Below are 18,757 nucleotides of genomic sequence, written 5' to 3' on the forward strand. Positions count from 1 at the left end.
ATCCATCCATACCGGCTGGAAAAGCTCCTCCAGCTCCCAGCTCAGCACCCCCTGCTTAGCAGCAGACCCTTCTGCACACACACTACGAGTACATCCCACCTCTTCTTTACAAATAGGGAACAGCAATATTTATTAAACATGTCTACTTTTTCTGCTTTATTATGCGTTTTAGCTCTCCTCAGTCGTGATAAGTCTACACAAACCATTATTAGAATTTCTTTTGTTCCTGATATATTTTCTTTCAGTTCTTTGCAGTGACAGTCACAGATTTTTTTCCCTTGTGTTTTTTTAACTTCCTTTATCAATTTTCTGCACTTGATAACTTCAAACTCAAGGATAACTGTCATCCCTTCCTTTTATTCTTCTTTTTTTTCCTCCTCATTTTACTACTTACCAGGCTCTGGCATGGGGGGGGTAGAAGGATAGGGGAATGCAGGATTCAGTTACAGAGCAATCTCAACACCAGAACTGACCACAGATCCTGAAAATGAAATAAACCATTTGGGGAAAAGTAAAACCCAGGACCAACATGGCACCCCTGAAATCCTGAGGCCTCTCCAGAGGGTGCAGGCAGGGGATGAGGGTCCCAAGATTCATGCCAAAGGAGATGGAGCCCCTGCGAGAGAGCTGGACTCCAACAAAGCCAAAATGAAAACAGATGCCAGCATAGAAAGGACTATTTAAACTATAGCCTGAGAAAATCAACAGGCACAGGAGAACGCCCAGTTTAAGTAAAGCATTTTCTATTGATGAGGTCATGAGCGTACTGCATCCTTGAAAAACTATATAGATATTTATAAAACTCAGGTAGGAAACAGAAGACACAATGCACTGCAGTCCGTATTCCATTTACACAGCAGTGATGGAGCTGACTGCAGAGTGAAGCCCAGTGGGGTCCATCACAACCAAGGGCTGCAGAGCACCCTTACAGCCCAGAGCGCATCCCAAACCTTGCTACAGCTCCAGCACTGGTGAGCAGGGGATGGCATTTGCATTTAGGCAATGTCACAGAAGACCAGAAAGGCTGTGGGTTGCTCCTGCAGTTCTATCTGCTGATGTTCTTAAGAGACCTGACTGCTGCAAGAGCAACGCTCTGGATGCTCCATCTCACCTCCCTGCACGATGTCTTCAGGAAATGCAAACGTTCTTGAGTCCCACAAGGCCACCCGTGGCCCGAGCAGGAGGAAGCCATGTGTTGGAGGTCCTCCCTCCACCACTGAACCCTGCTACTCCCCACCTCCAGCAGCCAGGAGGGCCCAGCTCTGCTGCAGTGCCCCAGCACCTCAAACCAAACTCTTCCCAACACAAAAGCCACACAACAAAGTACGTTCAGCTAAGATTTAACTAAGGAAGAGGAAACTTAAGTGGGAGAATTTGTTAAAAGGTCACTGGTGCAGTTCAAAAGGTGAGAGGCAGCAGGTGAGGTGGAGAACTTGGTGAAGACAGTTTTCACCTGTCAAAGTTTGGTTAAAACAGCAGAGTAAAAAGAGCCATTAAAAACAGAAAAAACACACTCATGGAAGAATGTAAACTCACTGAAGCTAAATTTAAAGCCAGCAGAGGCCAATGAAAAAAAGATTTTTGAGAAAGAGGTCATTAAAGGAATAAAAATTAATTTTAATAGTAACAAAATCAAGCACATAAGCATCACAAGTCAGATTCTGGTATAAAACAAGCACCGAAGGAAGGTAAAACCATAGCCTGAAAATTTAACTTCTATGCACCAGTGAAAAGGCTCAGGAATTCCCTTTCTGGATTCTTTCCATTATCAGGAATGACAAAGGGATCTACCTCACACTACAGGGTCACCAGAAGAAGTAAACCTTCCTAACAAAATTAAAGAACAGGGCAAGACAGTATCCATTCAAAAGCCTTAAAGACATGAAGCTACAACTGCTTAGCTACCACAACTCACTTGTATCAGGCTGCCCAAGGAGGCTGTGGATGCCCCATCCCTGCAGGCATTCAAGGCCAGGCTGGATGTGGCTCTGGGCAGCCTGGGCTGCTGGTTGGTGACCTGCACACAGCAGGGGGTTGGAACTGGGTGAGCACTGTGGTCCTTTTCAACCCAGGCCAATCTATGATGCTATGATTAAGGTTTTAGAAGGGTTACAGGAGAGATCCAAAGAATACAACTGCAGAACTTGGGTTCTGTAGCTGAAAAGTTACTACTAACAGAATATCTGACAAACAGGACACAACAGGAGCGAGCACAGCTTTGCAGACAGCCACAGTTCACAGAACTACTAGAGTGTCTGGAAAGGATGCAAGTAGAAGCAAGTAGAAAAGAATGAGTGAGAGATGCAGTCTACACAAATTTCCAAGTCTTAGCCAAGTTTCCTCTAGAAACAGCAGGTGCACCCACAGTGCTGTGAGAAAAGAAAGAAATCGTCCCATTGATTAACGACTGATTAAAAGACAATAAAGGGCAGGAATAGTCTGATACTGTAAGTGGGACCAGGCAGACACCTGCTCAGTGCACCAAGTGAGACGTGGAGAAAGGGATGAGGAGTCCCCAAGGCTATGGACAAGATGCTCCTGAGGCCAATCCAAGCAGCAGAATGACCACATGATGCAGGAAAGTGGGTGGCAAAAGAGAGGATGAAATTCTGCATGGATGCATGCAAAGTAATACATACAGGGAAAAGCAACTCCAATCACACACACAAAATAAAGGCATCTAAATTAGCCATTAGCATTCACAAAAGCAACTGAGGAGTCGCTGAGGGCACTCCTCCAGCAGTGTGAGCCTGATGGTGGCCAGCACAGCAAATGAAACAATTAATTAGCAAAGGAACAGAAAAGGCACCAACACACACTGCCAAATCCACAGCACCATAAAGAGTTCTGGTGATCCTGCCTCAAAAACGACTGCAGAAAGAGAACTGGAAGAGCAAATCCTTTTTGTGCTCCTCTTCACTGAAATAAATGGCAGCCACAGTGAGCACACAACTCATCTCAGTGCTCAGTAATGCCAGGCTACTGAAAACCCCCCTTAAAGATGGCCTGCAGCACTGCTGAGGCTTGAGGAGCATCCAGGGTTGGTGCAGTGCTGTGAAACAGAGGTGAGAAGGAAACCACTGTGTGCTGTACCTGCTGGAGTAGAAAATGAAGTTAATATTAATAAGGCATCTGTCCCACAACAAACACAGGTCTAAGGCAGGTCCTGCCCTGCAGAACTCACTGCCAAGGCTGTAGGCTCACAAGAAAACCTGGAAGACAGTGCTGCAAACTCCTTTCTAACTTACAAAGTTGCTTGCCACTCAACCAACGCAGACCAAACCCTGACAACCACATGTAAGAAGGTTTCACCCTACGGCAGAGGGCATAAAAACACCCAGGGGGAGTGAGAGAATCCACCCACCTAGCACCAACCTGAGACAGCATGGGGAGCAGAAAGCTCCTGCAAAGACACGTCTGCAGATGTGCTTGGAGCAAACTTTCCACAAGGCCCCGAAACACAGCCAGTGCAAGGCAGCAGGGCAGAAAGTTAAAGGAAAAATGCAGGAGGATGAATTTGCAGAGTTGTCCAAGAGGGGAAAAATGGTTATGATCCAACATCTCACCTTCTTTGTGAAAATTATTAATAGTCCTTGCACAGAAATTCGTAATGGAGCCTGTGTGTTTGCTGGGTGTGCAGCCCCACAGCCTCCATCCAAAGAAGATGCTCTTTGAGTCAGTTCTGCTCCATTTTGGGTCAAGTTTAAAAACCCTACACCTTCCCCAAAAAGAAAGAACAGCCCCAGCGAGTTTATGGCTCGCTGTTATGACTACGTGGAAAACCTAACAAAAATAACTGGACAAAAAGTTTAGAAGTTATGATGACCTAAAAAAAAAAAAAAAAAAAAAAAAAAAGAAGTTTCTGCAATTTGCTTTTGAAAAAAAATTCCTATGGCTTTTTTTGGTTTGTGGGATCATTAAAATAGCTAAGCTGGGAACGTCATTCCCTTCGTGGGTTCTGCTAGGAAGGAGTGCCTTTGGGTAACAGTGGGGATGTTTATAGGGGAAGAAAGGCTTTTTGTTAATAAATTCATTCAACTATTGAGATGCAAAATACACCAAATGGTTATTTATATAACAAACTATTATAACACTATCAAACCTAAATTAATAAAAGAGAAAAAAACACTTTGGCAGAAAAGAAACTAAAATCTATTATTTCTGGTGCCAGAACCATTCTGTATGAAAGCATGTACTAATGGAATATATTCCTTTTATTTACTGCACAAGGGCCCTCTTGCCATAGAGGGAGTTAAGGTGGAAGGACTGTATGTTTTGGAAACAATGCTGGCCTAACACTTGAAAACTACATAAATTCAGAGGAGACAGATAACTTTGTTTTTCTATTTTTGGGTGGGAGGAAGGAAGAGGCTTGAAAAATGTAAATATTCTAGTGCCATTTTTCCTCCAGATTGATGTTTTCCCCATGATAATATTCTGTTAGCAAAATTAAATCCTCTGTCCTGCAGAGTCAAAGGGATAGGCTGAAGCAGAGGACTGAGGTACCATTTTAATGACTTCAGTCAAAATACTTGTGGGGAAATTGAACCACGAGCATAAATCCCTGCAGGACGAGCCCTTGTGTGAATTCCTAAGCAGAATAAAATTTGAAGCATTGGAAGAAAAAGGAAAAAAAAAAGAAAAAAAAAAAAAAAAGCACATCCTATGAGGAAAAGTCAAGATACAAATGGAAAATTCCTTCCTGGCTCCATGGATGCTAATTGCATATCTTCTGCTAGGAGCCGAGGATCATAGATTTCTACATATATATTTAATTAGGTTAATTTGTAAAAGTAGACATATGTCTGCTTAAGGTAGACAGGAACATTTCATTTTATACATTTTAAATATCACCTAATGAACTGCAACACAAGCACTGTTTATGCTGGAATAGGAAGGCCAGAGAGTTCTTTGTAAGAGAGGAAAGCACAAACATACACGAATTAGACAAACATTCACAATGTCTGACTGCTATCTACACAACATTATCACAAATCAAAAGCAATGGCCCATTCTCAGTAAATTTACTTTTTAGCAAATAAACCAATTAAGACGTTAAAAAAAAAAAAAAAAGCATTTAAATACATGCAAGGTTTCAGGAAGAGGGGCTCTTGTGTTTGTCAATTTGGAGATGTTTTTTCTCATCTACAAATGGCCAGAACACGTCCACTGAGCGTAGGATGCTCCAAGGACTCATTCCTACATCCCTCCAATATCCATAACCCATTTCTAGAAGCAGGAATTGCATCACCACCCTCAGACCACACATTACAATCCCAACCCCACCAACTTGCTCCAGACACACTCTGCCTCCTGACCCCAGGAACGGTGGGTCCCCCTCCAGGGCCATCTCTGTGGCAATACCCCACCAAGCACGACTCAGGAGAAATGCTAATTCTAACTGCTGTTATCACCACCCAGCCAAGTTTGTAGATCTTTAAAATAAAGACAGATAAGAAGGTAAAAATATCCCTCCCTCAGCTCAGTATGCAGTATGCCTTGGTGGCATTAACCATCAACAGAAAACCGAAGCCACACACCATGAAACAGTCCAAACATAATAAAAAAAAGATTAAAAAAAAAATTAATTCCGCATCGATCCCACCAGCTCATGTTCATCCCCACAGCATAAGGGCCACTTATCACTGGTCTTCACCCATTCCAGATGTCACTGCTAGCACTGCAGTCCCCAGGATGCACTCGAGCATCCTGAGATCCCAGCATGGGCTCCTGCTGATGGCATCACCGGAGTCCTGTTGCACCCACACACAAAGTCCTGTTGGAACACGTCCAAAGGAGGGATACAACAATGATCCCAGGGATAGAACACCTCCCTGCAAGGACAGACTGTGAGCTGGGGCTGTGCAGCCTGGAGAAGAGAAGGCTGTGGGGAGAGCTGAGGGCAGCCTATCAGTATCTACAGGGCTGTGAGAAGGGAGGGGACAGACTCCTTAGCTGTGTCTGCTGTGATGCATAAGGGGAAATGGTTTCCAGTTAAAAGAGGGGAGATTTTGACCAGACGTAAGGAAGAAGTTTTTTTTACGCTCAGGGCAGTGAGGCACGGCACAGGTTGCACAGAGGTGGTGATGCCCCATCCCTGCAGACAGCCAAGGTCAGGCTGTTGGAGCTCTGAGCACTGCTGGAGCTGTGGGTGTCCCTGTGCACTGCAGGGGTGGGACCAGACTGCCTTTAAGGGTTCCTTCCAACTCAAATGATTCCATGGTTCCCAACGGGGCTTCCAGTTTTCCTCCACCATGCGCCATGATCCAAACCCCGTGCCTCTCCACACGGGTTTCAAAAACACATATGGAAATCTGAGAAGGTATTTCTCTCTATCCTTACAACTCCTCCTTCTCATCCTCAAAACAATGAGTTACCAGGAATGCTGGTAAAAGCTGAAAATTTGCAGCTCCCAGACTGAAGACCTTGAGTGACAGCTTCACACCCCAACACCTGCAGCCACCCCTGGGTTTCGAGCTACATACGGCTCTACCAAGGCAGCTCATGCACAATGGGTCATCTCAGCTCTGGTCCCAAAGCACACCCAGCGGTCTAAATACAAAGAATCATAGTTAAAATACTAACAACAACAACGACAAACCATCAAAACAGCCACCCCTGGGATCTGCTTTGGAGCTCTCCCCATGGCCGCCCCGCTCTGTGCTCCCCGCAGCCTCCCGCACCACAGCACTGCCAGCTCTGGCCGCAGAGTTTTGAGCACTGAGGTTTAATACTTCCATAAATAGGCCTAGAGCAATGCAACGCTTATACTAAAATCGTTCTCCCCACGCTGTAAGCAGAACCTAAATGACGGGCCTTCAACGCAAGCACACCCAAGTTGTGCTGAAAACTTTGCTTCTGCTGTTATTTTCAGACAGGGAAGGACACCTACACCCACACGGAGAGAAAAAATTAACTTTCGAAATATTACTCGCAGCCTGAACATACCCAGCAAAACAGAACTGCAGTGAGCATTATGAGCAGAGGCCTGAGGACGCGGCAGTGCCATGCAGACTTGCTGAGCCTGCTGGCAAGGAGGCTTGGGTTCCACAGAATCACAGCACGGCTGTTTGTAAGCTCCCCTCAAGTACTGCAAGGCCGCAACGAGGTCTCCCCGCAGCCTTCCCTTCTCCAGGCTGAACGCCCCCACATCCTCAGCCTTTCTTCACAGAGGTGCTCCGGCCCTCTGAGCACCCTACTGGCCCTCTGTGATTTACTTCTGTCCCTTGCCGAGATGCTGAACCTCATGCAATACCATCCCCATCTAGCAATACCCAGGATACCGAAGCTCACCGAGCCCCCACATTTACAACCAGAGGCCTGGCCAGTACAGTGCCAAAGGCCCAGGCAGTGCCCAGCCTCCCCAGAGGCCCCCGTCCTCCATCGATACACCCAGCCTCCCAGATACGTCTGTATGCATAACCATACACACAGGTATTGATTCCTCCTACACACAATGGCTCCTCGACGGCGTCAGCAGCCCCCCCTCTGCTCTGCGTGCTGATATTGGCTTCTCCCCTTTGTCAGCCAGCATCACGATACACATCATCTCCAGTCATTGCATTTCCACTTCCAGTGTCATTTTTCAAGTTATGCCAGCCAAATATAGATGTGACACAAACAGCAGTACTGTAAATTACAAGCAAGGAACCTTGCCTATGTAATTAAATCTTTACAGGTACAGTGCACCAGATAAGCCTTTCTAACATGCATATTAAGGAGTGCCCTGGCAATACAGGTTAGAGAAACAACTGAGGAGAAAGGCTCCTGAGAAGAGCTGCCCCAGCAGAACACCAGGCGTGGTGACACTGGTCCCACCACCAAAACACAGTGTGCATGACTGCCCCACAGCAACCCAGCAGATCTACCATAAACCAGCCACACTGCCTCCAGCACTGCCCTGACCCCTGCCAGGAGTCATCTGGACCCACCTACAGCTGACGAGACTAATGCTTTGACTTCTGCAGGGAGCTGTGTAACTGCCATGTTTCCACTCTCTGAGCTACCTAACAACATCCCAGTTGGAGCAAAGGCTTTCAGTGCATCAGCATGAGTGTTCAGATGAGTTAACATACCGGAGCCAACTGCCTATCAGTTGCCCCCTCAAAACAATGAAACGTAGAGCGCAAAACTAATTCCACATCTGCACTGAAGTGGTTTAAGCAGGGGTGCAGAGCCCAATCTGCTAACAACAAGAGTTGCTTCTACACCACTCATAGCCTCAATGTTGCACCCTCTCCCAAAAGGCCTCTGCATGAGAAATGTCTCTGCAGCAGTGCTTTCTTACACAAGCATTTACACCCTAAATATTGTCAGGGTACAATACCCACATCTCAGGAGACTACCTATATCCATCATTTTGGTAGCCAGCTGACACACGCAAATTCCAGTCTAGCACAGCAAATCCTGTGTGCCAAGAGCCAAGCCCACTGACTGAAGACCAAGGAGAAGGCCAATGCTCACGTCCAACCTCACACAGGACCAAAGTCCCACCAACAGCACAGCAGACAAGGCCCAGGACTGCAGGAGGAGAAGGAAGATTCAAGGTGTAAATAACCAACAACAACCAAGGGAAGCAAACCCTTCCTTCATAAATAGTTTGATGTCTCTAGAGTGCGTCCTGGGAAGGGACACGCTGCTCAGGAAGGTCCTCCAGCCATTCCTTTCTTTTGAAGGGAATAAATGTGTATGTGTATATATTGTTTTTCGTGAGATCACAGGATATCCTAAGTTGAATGGTATCCACAGGGATCACCAAGCCCAACCCCACACAGCACCACCCAAACCCCAACCCTATGGCTGAGAGTGGTGTCCCAGCACTCCCTGAGCTCAGGGCTTTGTGGTTGCTTCCCTGTGCCTCTTTCCCCCTCCTGGTGCTAAAGCTTAAAAATTCAGCTCTCACGTGGCTGCTGATGAGGCAGAGCTGCTATGACAAGTTGCACCAGTGCTGCATGCCACTGATGAAAGATACGTTGCAAACGGTTATTTTTCATATACTATCCACGGTAAACAGCATCATTCATTTCTATTCCCTTGCTCCAGACAAATCAATGATTGTTAATGCAAAGTCAACACGTCCAGATGTAGTTTGCATACCAGTTAACCACTAAATTGGCATCACATAGTACAGAATAATCAAGAGACATTCAAGGAACTAAACAAAAGCAAAAGGGAGGCAGATGACTAGCAATTAATCCATAAAAGACCTTTAAAAATTAGAAACTTCTTCCTTAGCAAACGCAGTGTGCCCAAACCGAACGCACAATTTCAAATGAACACTGCAGTTTTAACAGCTCAGAAATTTAGAGATTATAAGAAATAAACATCTCCCAGCTCCATTTATTTGTGCTCCTTACCAAAGAGGGACCACGACCTCAGGCCACACTTGCAGACCCTGAGAAACTGCTTTCTGCCACTGCTTGTGTCCCCGTCTACATCAGAGCCTATTTCTGCACACAGCAAGATGCCAAAGTCACATTGCTGGGCACCACTGTGTGACCAACCCCATCCACATCAGGGTTTTCTACTCCTGAAGCAGCAGAATCAGCACGCAACAATTGTCTGTGTGGACCAAGCAGGAACCAGAGCAGCTCATGGAGCAGAGCACGAACTGCAGTGCTCTGGGCAGTACCAGCAGAAAACAGCGTGACCCAGCCTGCACAGCCTGCTGCACACCCAGCAAGCCTCACACACACAGCAGGGCCATACAAGTTCTGTGGCTGAGTTATCCTTCTGCCCTGTGCTGCATTGCTTCCAAAATCTATATGACCTTCAGGGTACAGACCCCAAATCCTTCCCAGTGCAAATTGCCAAAATAAAATTAAAAAAAAAAAAAATTAAATCTAATTTATAGAGCCCTAATTTCACTGCTGTGCTTGTGTAACTGCGAACTGACTGTGCATCACCAGCCCACGTGACTGCACTGAGGCCGGCGCTACTCACAGCATTATGGCAGTGAAACGTATTTAAATCATCCCAGAGTTCTGCGAGTTGGACTGTAACATTTTATACAGTGCCTGTGTAAATATTATCTACTACTTTAATAATGTTGTGTCTATTTTCATCCCTCGCTGAGGACTGGGTACTCGAAATTCTTTTTGGTGGGTCCTGCCCTGAGCTGTGCTGGTATCGCTGTGCTGGGATGGCTCCTTCACACCACTTAAAGTGATAAATATTGATCAACGCTCCCCAAAGAAAAATAATAGTACAAAAAATCCTTTGGAAGCAGATTGCACTGAGAAATTGTGGAAAAAAAAAAAACAAAAAACATCAAGCAGAAGGAGGGTCCCTTCTGGAAGGACAACAGCATGCAGCAAGTCTAGATTGAGAAACCCCCTGTAACTTAAATCGTGGCTTTCTATCACCAGTGGAACACATCATGGGAGCTGCTGTTCAAATGAAACCAATTAAAGTTAAAGGAGTGAAGTGCATCCCCATGTGCTGCAGCCCAGCACCACGGCACTGCATCCCAAACCCCGAAGTACCACCTGCAGACTGCCTGCTCATCCTCACCACAGTGCACAGAAATGGTCCCAATTCTGATATTTAAAGAAACCACGAGAAACTTCAGAGATAAAACTCTCAAACATGCCATTTGTGACCTGAAACGGGAACATATGCCATTATCTCTAATTCAATTCAACCCTGCCCCCACCCCCGACACCCACAGCCCCCAAGAGAGCAACCCCAAACCTCCAGGTGAGGGTGTTGGAGGGGGAGAGAAAAAGCAGCAGCAAAAGGCATTGCTTGGGGAAAATGAGTGAAACCTAAAATAAATTAATTAAAATTAAAATTTGCAAAAAAAAAAAAAAAAAGAAAAAGAAAAAAAATTGAAGCTAAGCAGCTTCTTTTGGTACAACCATAGAGTAGGTGAAATCTGGGGGGTGAGGAAGGGATTCTTGGTGTAAAACAACCTGGGGGAGGCACCGCGCTGCGGCTCCCTGCCTGGAAGCAGCAATGAAGCACTCAGGGATTGCTTCAACCGACGTGGAAACCCGGTGGGTCATTTCTGCCCCCTCTCTCTCTGTGCACTGTGGTCCTTAATCCGGCATGTGCTAAAAAAGGTTCAGGAAGAGGGCTGGGAGGGGGAGGGGGAAATAAATGCAAAAATAAAAAATGTGGAGTTGACATTTGGGAGCGCTCTCTCCTCCCCCCAGGAGGAATTCCCAATTCTTTCCATCGCCCCCCCTTTGAGAAATGCAAAATAAACGGGAGCAGAGGGGAGAAAGCAGCTCTGGGTCCTTCAATTTTCCAGCTTAATTTCAAGGAAAGATCGAATTACAGCGAAATCCAATTAAAACAGAAACTTTTCAGAGGTCTGAGATTCAAATTTGAAAATTCATCCCAGACTGAAATTTAATTTCTCCAAAGCAGCCACCCGTCAGCGCTCCACAGCTCTGCAAAACTCCGAGAGTTCAAAAATCTTATGCAGAAAAAGCAAAAAAAAAAAAAAAAAAAGAGAGAGAAAAAGAAAAAAAAAAAAAAGCTTTTTTTTTCAGGGAAAAAAAAAAAAGGAAAAAAAAAAAAGAAAAAAGAAAAACTGCAGCAGCTGTGGAGCAGAGCCCAGAGCAGCGCCAGCCATCTTGCTATTTTGTCCCCATTTTAGAAAGGAGACTGTGTCAAGGTTGGTAAAACTCAACGTTGACCTCATCGTTCCCTTCCTCTCCCTCCCCCACTTTTGGGTGGAAAGGCCATGGGTCCCTCTCTCCCATATTGCTTTTTATTGAAACAATGCATGTTTCGGAGCTCTTTTGTTATTTATTTTTGAAAAGATCAATACCAAGACCCCCACTATTCAAGGGCAACCCTACAAAAACAAGCGCTCCCCGTGCAGCCCTGAACTCCTCCACCAGCACAACACTGCGCCCAACGTCGATGAAAAAGGAAAAAAGAAAAAGACTTCCACCCCAAACTCCAGGAAGGCTTTGCAGGGCAGGCAAGGAAAAAAAGCAATCTGAAATTGGAAAAAACATCCTCCAAAAGCAGCACCATTCACAAGCACTTCGGTTTTGCAATTTGGAGGAAAAAAAAAAAAATCTGCAATTAGATTTTTTTTCTTTTTTTTTTTTCTTTTTCTTTTTCTCCCCCCCCCCAAGATTGTTAATTATGCACATTCACAATGTCATGGCGGAGCTCCCACCAAACGTGTGCAAACACAGATTGATGAGATGCACCGGATCTGGAGTTGTTGCAGTGTGTGTTGAAAAAAGAAAAAGAAAAAAAAAAAAAAAGAAAAAACCTCCTATGGAAATTTCTTTTTTTTTTTTTTTTTTTTTTTTCCCCTCCCTTTACAAACGAAATAGGAAATTAAATACTGGAAACTGTGTTTTAATGATGGCAGCAGAAACCATCCGGAAAGCCAAGAAATTCAAAAACCAATCTGCCATCTGAGTCCCGGCTCTGCCCACCCCGCTGTCCCTGGGCTGTGCTCACAATCTTATTGTTTAAAAGCAGTTTTGCATGAAATCCAAAATCACCCCCACCCCCCCCCCCCAAAAAAAAAAAAAAAAAAAAAATTGGGGTGTGTCCACAGCAAATTTTCTACGCTCCAATTTTCCTGCAAAACTCCTGGTTTGACACAAACCACTTCCAGCACTGCAGCAAACCCCAATTCTGGCGCAGCGTGCAAGTTCAAAATTACAATGAAGTACAATTCCTAATTGCTCCGTGCAGCAATTCTCCCACTTTGGGAAAGTCAGCAGCCATCCGGAGGGGCCGCCTCCATCCAACTCCAAGAGTTCCCCCCCCCCAACCCAACGCCCAGAGCCACATTCCAACCCCCCCAAAAAAATTAAAGAACCAAAGGATAAAAAGGGGAGGGAAAAAAAAAAAAAGAAAAAAAAAACAGAAAAAAAAAAAAAAACAGAATTCATTCAAATTCAGCTTAATTTTCATTTCCACATTACAGGTTTGGCTTAAAAAGAGACCAAAATCAGATTTGTGCCCCCCCGCCCCTCCCGGCGCCAACTTTCTGCTAAATCACAAATAGCTGAATATTGCTTTTTTTTTTTTTTTTTTTACAATTTTAATTTTTTTTTCCCCTTATTTACGAAATAGTCTCCTCTAGGTGGCGTCGTTTTAATGGAAAAATATTTTTAAAAAATAAAAAAAAAAAATTAAAAAATTAAAAAAAAAAAAACAAAAAAAAAAGAAAAAAAAAAAACCACCACCACCCTAAGCGCTCGGGAAGAAAATTAGAAGGGTTGGAATGGGGAGCGGGGAGGAATAAAAATCAACACCGGGAGACGGGATGGAGCGGGGGGCGAAGCTCCGGGAGGGACGCGGGGCCGGCAGGGCGGCGGGCAGCGGGCCGCGGAGGCAGCGCCGGGCCGGGCCGTCCCCGCCATGGCCGCTCCGGGCGCCGCTTTGTTTTCCGCGCGGCGCGGACGGGCCGGGAGGGCCGCGGTCGAACGGGGCTCGGCGCCCCGGCGGCGCCCCCCGCGCACTGCGCCAAAGCGCCGCCGGCGGGGGCTCCGCGACGGGGCGGCTGCGGCTGCCGCCCTCCCTCCCTCCCCGCTCCCTCCGCCTCCCCCCGGGGGACACACGCCGCCCGGCCCGGCCCGGCCGCCGCGTACCTGCGCTCCCGTCGCCGCCGCCGCCGCCGGAGCGGAGCCGTCCGGCCGGTTCATGGGGCTGGGGCGGGAGGCAGGCGAGCCCCGCGCCGCCGGGGCCTGCGATCCGCCGCGCACAATGCCTCCGCCGCCGCCGCTGCCTCCTTTCCGCCCTCCCAGGAGCGGCGAGTGGGGGCGATGCCCCCGCTGCGCGGGTGGGCGGCTCGCCGGGCTGCTGCAGCCCCCCTTCCCCCCGGGGGCATGGGCCGGGGCGGCCGCCGCGGGCACACGGGCGCTGCCGCTAGCGGCGCGGCGCGCAGGGCTGGGCGGGCGCCTCCCGCTGCCGAGCCCGCGCCGCCGCCGCCATCACGGAGCCGCTCTGGGGGCAGCTCCAGCCGCAGCGCGCTCGCAGCCGGCGGCGCCGGGAGAAAGGGGCTGAGTCTGGCCCGGCGCGGGAGCCGCGCCGCGCCGCCGGACGGCCCCGCGCTGCCCTCCGCCCCCGCGCGGCCCCGGCCCCGGCCCGGCCCCGCGCCGGGCACCGCCGCGCCGCGCAGCGCCGCTCTGCCCCGCTCCGGCCCCGGCCCGACCGCCGCCCGGCGAGCTCGGGGCCGCTCCGCGCCGCGGGGACGGAAAGCGGCCCCGGCGGCTCCCGCGGCTCCGAGCCCCGGGTTTTGTTTCGGGGCGGCGCGGGGGAACCCCGGCTCCGCTGCGGGACGGGACGGGCGCGGCCCTGCGGGGAGAAGCGGGCGGCAGGTCCGTGCAGAGCGCCCGGCACCGCGGAGCCCCGAAGCTCCGGAACGCGGTGCCGCCTCCTCCCCGTTTTTGAGAAGTCTCCCGCACTGTTAAAGCCTTTCTCCATCCTCACGGGAAACTCATCCCGTCTCCCTCTGCCAAAGCGCTTTTTCCCCACCGCGCTCAGCGCTGCCCGGCGAAATTTTGCACGGCAGAAAAAAAAAAGAAAAAAAAAAAAAAAAAAAAAAAGGAAAGCTTTAAAGAAGTGGCACTTTTCCTCCCGTGGAAAACGCTCAGCACTAACTGCACGCATCGTTAGATCTTGCGCCTACCTGGCGTTTGTCTCCCTCGCGAAGCATTGCCAAAAAATAGTTATTAATGGTATTAATAAAATTATCTGCGCTGCTGGTTTTCCCCAGCCCGGCCCGCAAAGCTCCCACAGCTCCACGAGGCTGGGAGCCGAGCGCTGCCTTCATTCTCATTGCCCACAGTGAAGACAGCTTCTCCAGATATTGCGAAATACACATTTATGTTTGGGGCTTTTTTTTCATGCGGATTTTGTTCTGAAATGCTCTGCCATCAGTTTGTGTCGTTACCGTGCTAAATAAAAGCATAGGGGATGGTGGGGAGGGTGGGAATGGGAGATGGCTCTCGAATGAGCGTGGATGGAGTGGAAGCTTGGGTTGTCAGCTCTTCCAGCTCAGCGTGGTGCAAACAGGAGACCCCCGAGGATGTGCACAAACCAAACGCAGTGTTTGATACGTGGTGTAATACAGCTGGAGGAAGATTTGGAAGGACAAGAACAAAAGTTGTGTTTGGGATGCTGGCTTACCCAATCTGCCTCCCCAGGCCCTCTCCTGCCTTCTGACTGTGGGTACAGAATGGATGTGGAAGCTCAGCAGCAAATGGGAAACTGCCAGAAGACCAAGCAGGCCTTTTCTTTGTGGAATTTTGCTTTGCCCATCCAGCTGCCATCGCATCGCTGCCGGTTCTGGGTCTGATGTCAGCACCTGGGCTCCCCGGCTGTGTTGTGGCACCTGCAAATCTACAGCCACACTGCTTGAGCATCCCCAGAGCTGTGCTGGGTGACGGCTGCTGAACGGCCCCTTCAGAAACGACCTGACTTTCAGTGTCTGTTCTCCCATTATATTCCCCTCCTGGCTGCAGGCAGAGGGCACAGCAATGCTCCCTGCAGCCTGGGAGCTTCACATTTCTCTGCTCTCCTATCTGCAAAATGGGGCAGCAAGACTTCACCGTTCTCCAGAAAGCTCTGCAGCTGCTCCAGGTTGGGAATGCTGCTCCAGTTCCATCATAGAATCATAGAATCACAAGGTTGGAAATGACCTGCAAGATCATCTAGTCCAACCGTCCTCCCATCACCATTACTACCACAGAATCACAGAATGGCCAGGGTTGGAAGGGACCTCAAGGATCAGGAATCTCCAACCCCCCTAGCTCGTCATCCAGATGCCTCTTGAACACTGCCAGGGACGGCAGGGACGGCATCCGTGTGCTACAGAAGGAGGGGTCCTGGCCACGCTAATATGGCTAAAGATTGTCATAGCAGACTGATCTAAGAGGGCTGCTCTGCAAGCTTGGTCACCAGTTGTGGTTCTGTAGTTGCGTGCATCAGTGCAGTGTGTTTTTAAGGCAAGCAGCACAGTGTCCATTCTGTGTGAGCATCCCAGCCCTCGCAGCATCTGTCATGAGGTGATGGGGTGCCCTGCGAGTTTGAGTACTACAGCACAAACTTCTGCCTGGTAGCAGCAGAAGGCCGGTGGCTGGGTGGGGCGGGGAGATGGCACAGTCCCTGGAAGCTGTGTTTGAGGGTACAGCTGAGGATGAAGTTATGACCTCCTAGAGGCAAAGCCCGGCCAGGTGATGGGAATTCTGCATCAGGCACTGGCTGCAAGATCCTCTTCCTGTAGCACATATCCCTGGAGGAGTAAATTATCAATAGCTTGAGAAGTAAATCCAGTGATTGTGATGTGACACACTGTGGTGAGGCACTGGAACAGGTTGCCCAAGGAGGCTGTGGATGCCCCATCCCTGCAGGCATTCAAGGCCAGGCTGGATGTGGCTCTGGGCAGCCTGGGCTGCTGGTTGGTGACCCTGCACACAGCAGGGGAGGTCAAAATGAGATGAGCATTGTGGTCCTTTTCAACCCAGGCCACTCTATGATTCTATGATTCTATGATTGTATGATGTCCTAAATCCCACCTCAAAACTCACTCATCTGCACTGATGGCCGTCCTGACAGGCAGCAAGGGATCTGTTTGTGTCAGTGCCCTCTCCAGAGTTCAAGCTCTGCATCTGAAGTGCTGCAGTCCAGCCCCGTGCCCAAACAAAATGCTGAGCTTTTCTCGTATGCTGCCATAAATAAGGCAAACCACAATCAGGAAATGGCAAAATGGTTATTTATAAACCACCCCTATCTGCAAAGATATTTGTGAGACCAGCAAAAAAATCCCCATGTCGCTCTTCCTGACCCCAGTGCCCTCTATTTGCTTCACTCTGAGGCGTTTCGGCTCATCAGAAATGTTTGCCAGTGGTTATGTAAGAGGAAGAGTAGGATAGTGTTCATCCTTGGCAGCACTGAGCTGTTCCTGGTCCTTCTTTTTCAGGTTGCCATCCTCTTTGTGCCCTCCCCCATTGGGATGCTGGGTGCCCTGAATGCTCACGGTCATTCTGAGAGCCCTCCAGGCGGTGTGCAGGGGTTGGAGTTTTGCCCTTTCATCCAACAGGGGTAGCTGCTCTCTGCAGTGCCTTGACACCAATAGTGCACTAACAACAATGGGGAGCAGGAGGTGAGAATCACAGAACGGCTCAGATTGGAAGGCACCTCCAGGATCATGAAGCTCCAACCCTCTGCCACATGCAGGGCCACCAACCTCCACATTTCATACCAGCCCAGGCTGCCCAGGGCCCCATCCAACCTGGCCCTGAACACCTCCAGGGATGGACGGGGCATCCACAGCCTCTCTGGGCAGCTGTTCCAGCACCTCACCACTCTCATAGTAAAGAACTTCCCCCTGACATCCAACCTAAATCTTCCCTCCTTCAACTTCAAACAATTTCCCCTTGTCCTGCCATTATCTACCTCTGTAAGCAGCTGACTCTCCTCTTGTGTGTAAGTTCCCTTTAGGTACTGAAAGGCTGCAATGAGGTCACCCTGCAGCTTTCTTTTCTGCATCCTTGGAAGCATGCAGGTGTAGCTCCATTGTTTTCCTCTGGGGGATGATGAACACATTCTTCATTTGCATCAGTCTTGAATTTTCAGCGGCTGAGCCATGAGGATCTGTTTGGGTGATGGTGGTGAAGCCCTATACAGGGAAATGCCAGTGCTTTTCTGAGTGCCGAAGTGATGCACAGTGTGGGATGCACGTGGTGCTTCACTCCCCTCTTCTGAATGCTTTGGTGACAGGGCTGTAACCTCTGGGCACAGACAAATTGTGCGAGAAAGCACTGTGGTGTGGGAGTGTTTGTAAGCATGAGTGCGTGTTACCCATGTAAAACAAGAAACCTTTGGGTTTAAAAGCATTAAGATTGTATAAACACAACCCTCTCCAGAGCAAACTGCAAAACCATGCAATCCCAAGCTGCTGGGCACCCCTTCCCTGCTCTTCACTGCACATTGCAGCTGCCCATGAGAGGTTTATTGCTACAACAAAAGCTTCCTTCCCACCTGAGACGAGCCATGCAATGGTCAGCTCCTAAATCCAGCCCTTAGTTTGGAGCTGTGATGGCCATAGACCTCTCCTTGTGTGCCCTCCAGATGGGGTGGACCTTTATGGGATGCTGGGAGCCCAGCTGCCCTCTTGAGGGCTGTGAGCAGGGCTGGAGCAAACTGCCTTACCTGGGCACCAGCGCTGGGTGATGGAGAGCATCGGTTCTGCAGCAGATGAAGCACTGAGCTGCAATGAGCCCTGGAGCCCCGGGAGGTGCAGGGCTGCTGTGTGTGTGCCGGCTGTGCAGGCGTGCGGGGGGTGTTTTCTCAACACCACGCTGAGGATTGCATTTGGCAGGAAAAGGTGTCCAGAAAAATTCAGTCGCTGAAGCAAAGAACCTTAATAAATGGGATTTAAATAATAGATTTAGCCAAAAATCCCCAGAAGACGGATTCTTTATCCACACATCAGGTGCTGTAAGCTTAGAAAAAGATAACAAAAATGTTCTTCAGACAGAAAAGGTTGAGTTTCTGCTTTAATTGAAAAATCGTACGCGGTATTGATATTCCTAGAGAGATGTTACGTTAAGAAGGAGTTTATACTGAGAGATGTATCATCGCTATTTGGGGGTAAATTAGATTAAAGTGATTTGCAGTTATCCCCATGCTAAGTAGCATAAACGGAAGAAATGGAAAGTTAACGTTGTGCTTAAGAGCAGCACGTGGAGTTCGCTCAGGAAATCCCGGCTCTGCCGTGCTGTAACACCCAGCCATCAGCTCAGCATTACGGGGGAACTGCAGCTTCCTG

General features: G+C 48.7%; 1 protein-coding gene across 1 annotated transcript in view; it reads right to left on the reverse strand.

Annotated features, from left to right (window-relative positions):
* The window catches only part of ZNF618 (zinc finger protein 618), a 143,181-nt gene extending 125,012 nt beyond the window's left edge, over positions 1 to 18,169 (reverse strand). The window contains 3 exon segments of the mRNA XM_031601483.2: positions 13,575 to 13,838; positions 13,841 to 14,280; positions 18,139 to 18,169. Of these exon segments, the coding sequence (XP_031457343.2) occupies positions 13,575 to 13,838; positions 13,841 to 14,280; positions 18,139 to 18,169 (735 nt within the window).
* Between the last annotated feature and the right edge of the window lie 588 nt (positions 18,170 to 18,757).

Source organism: Phasianus colchicus, chromosome 19, assembly GCF_987193195.1.
Source record: "Phasianus colchicus chromosome 19, bPhaCol1.hap1.1, whole genome shotgun sequence".
NCBI classification, from domain to species: Eukaryota; Metazoa; Chordata; class Aves; order Galliformes; family Phasianidae; genus Phasianus; species Phasianus colchicus.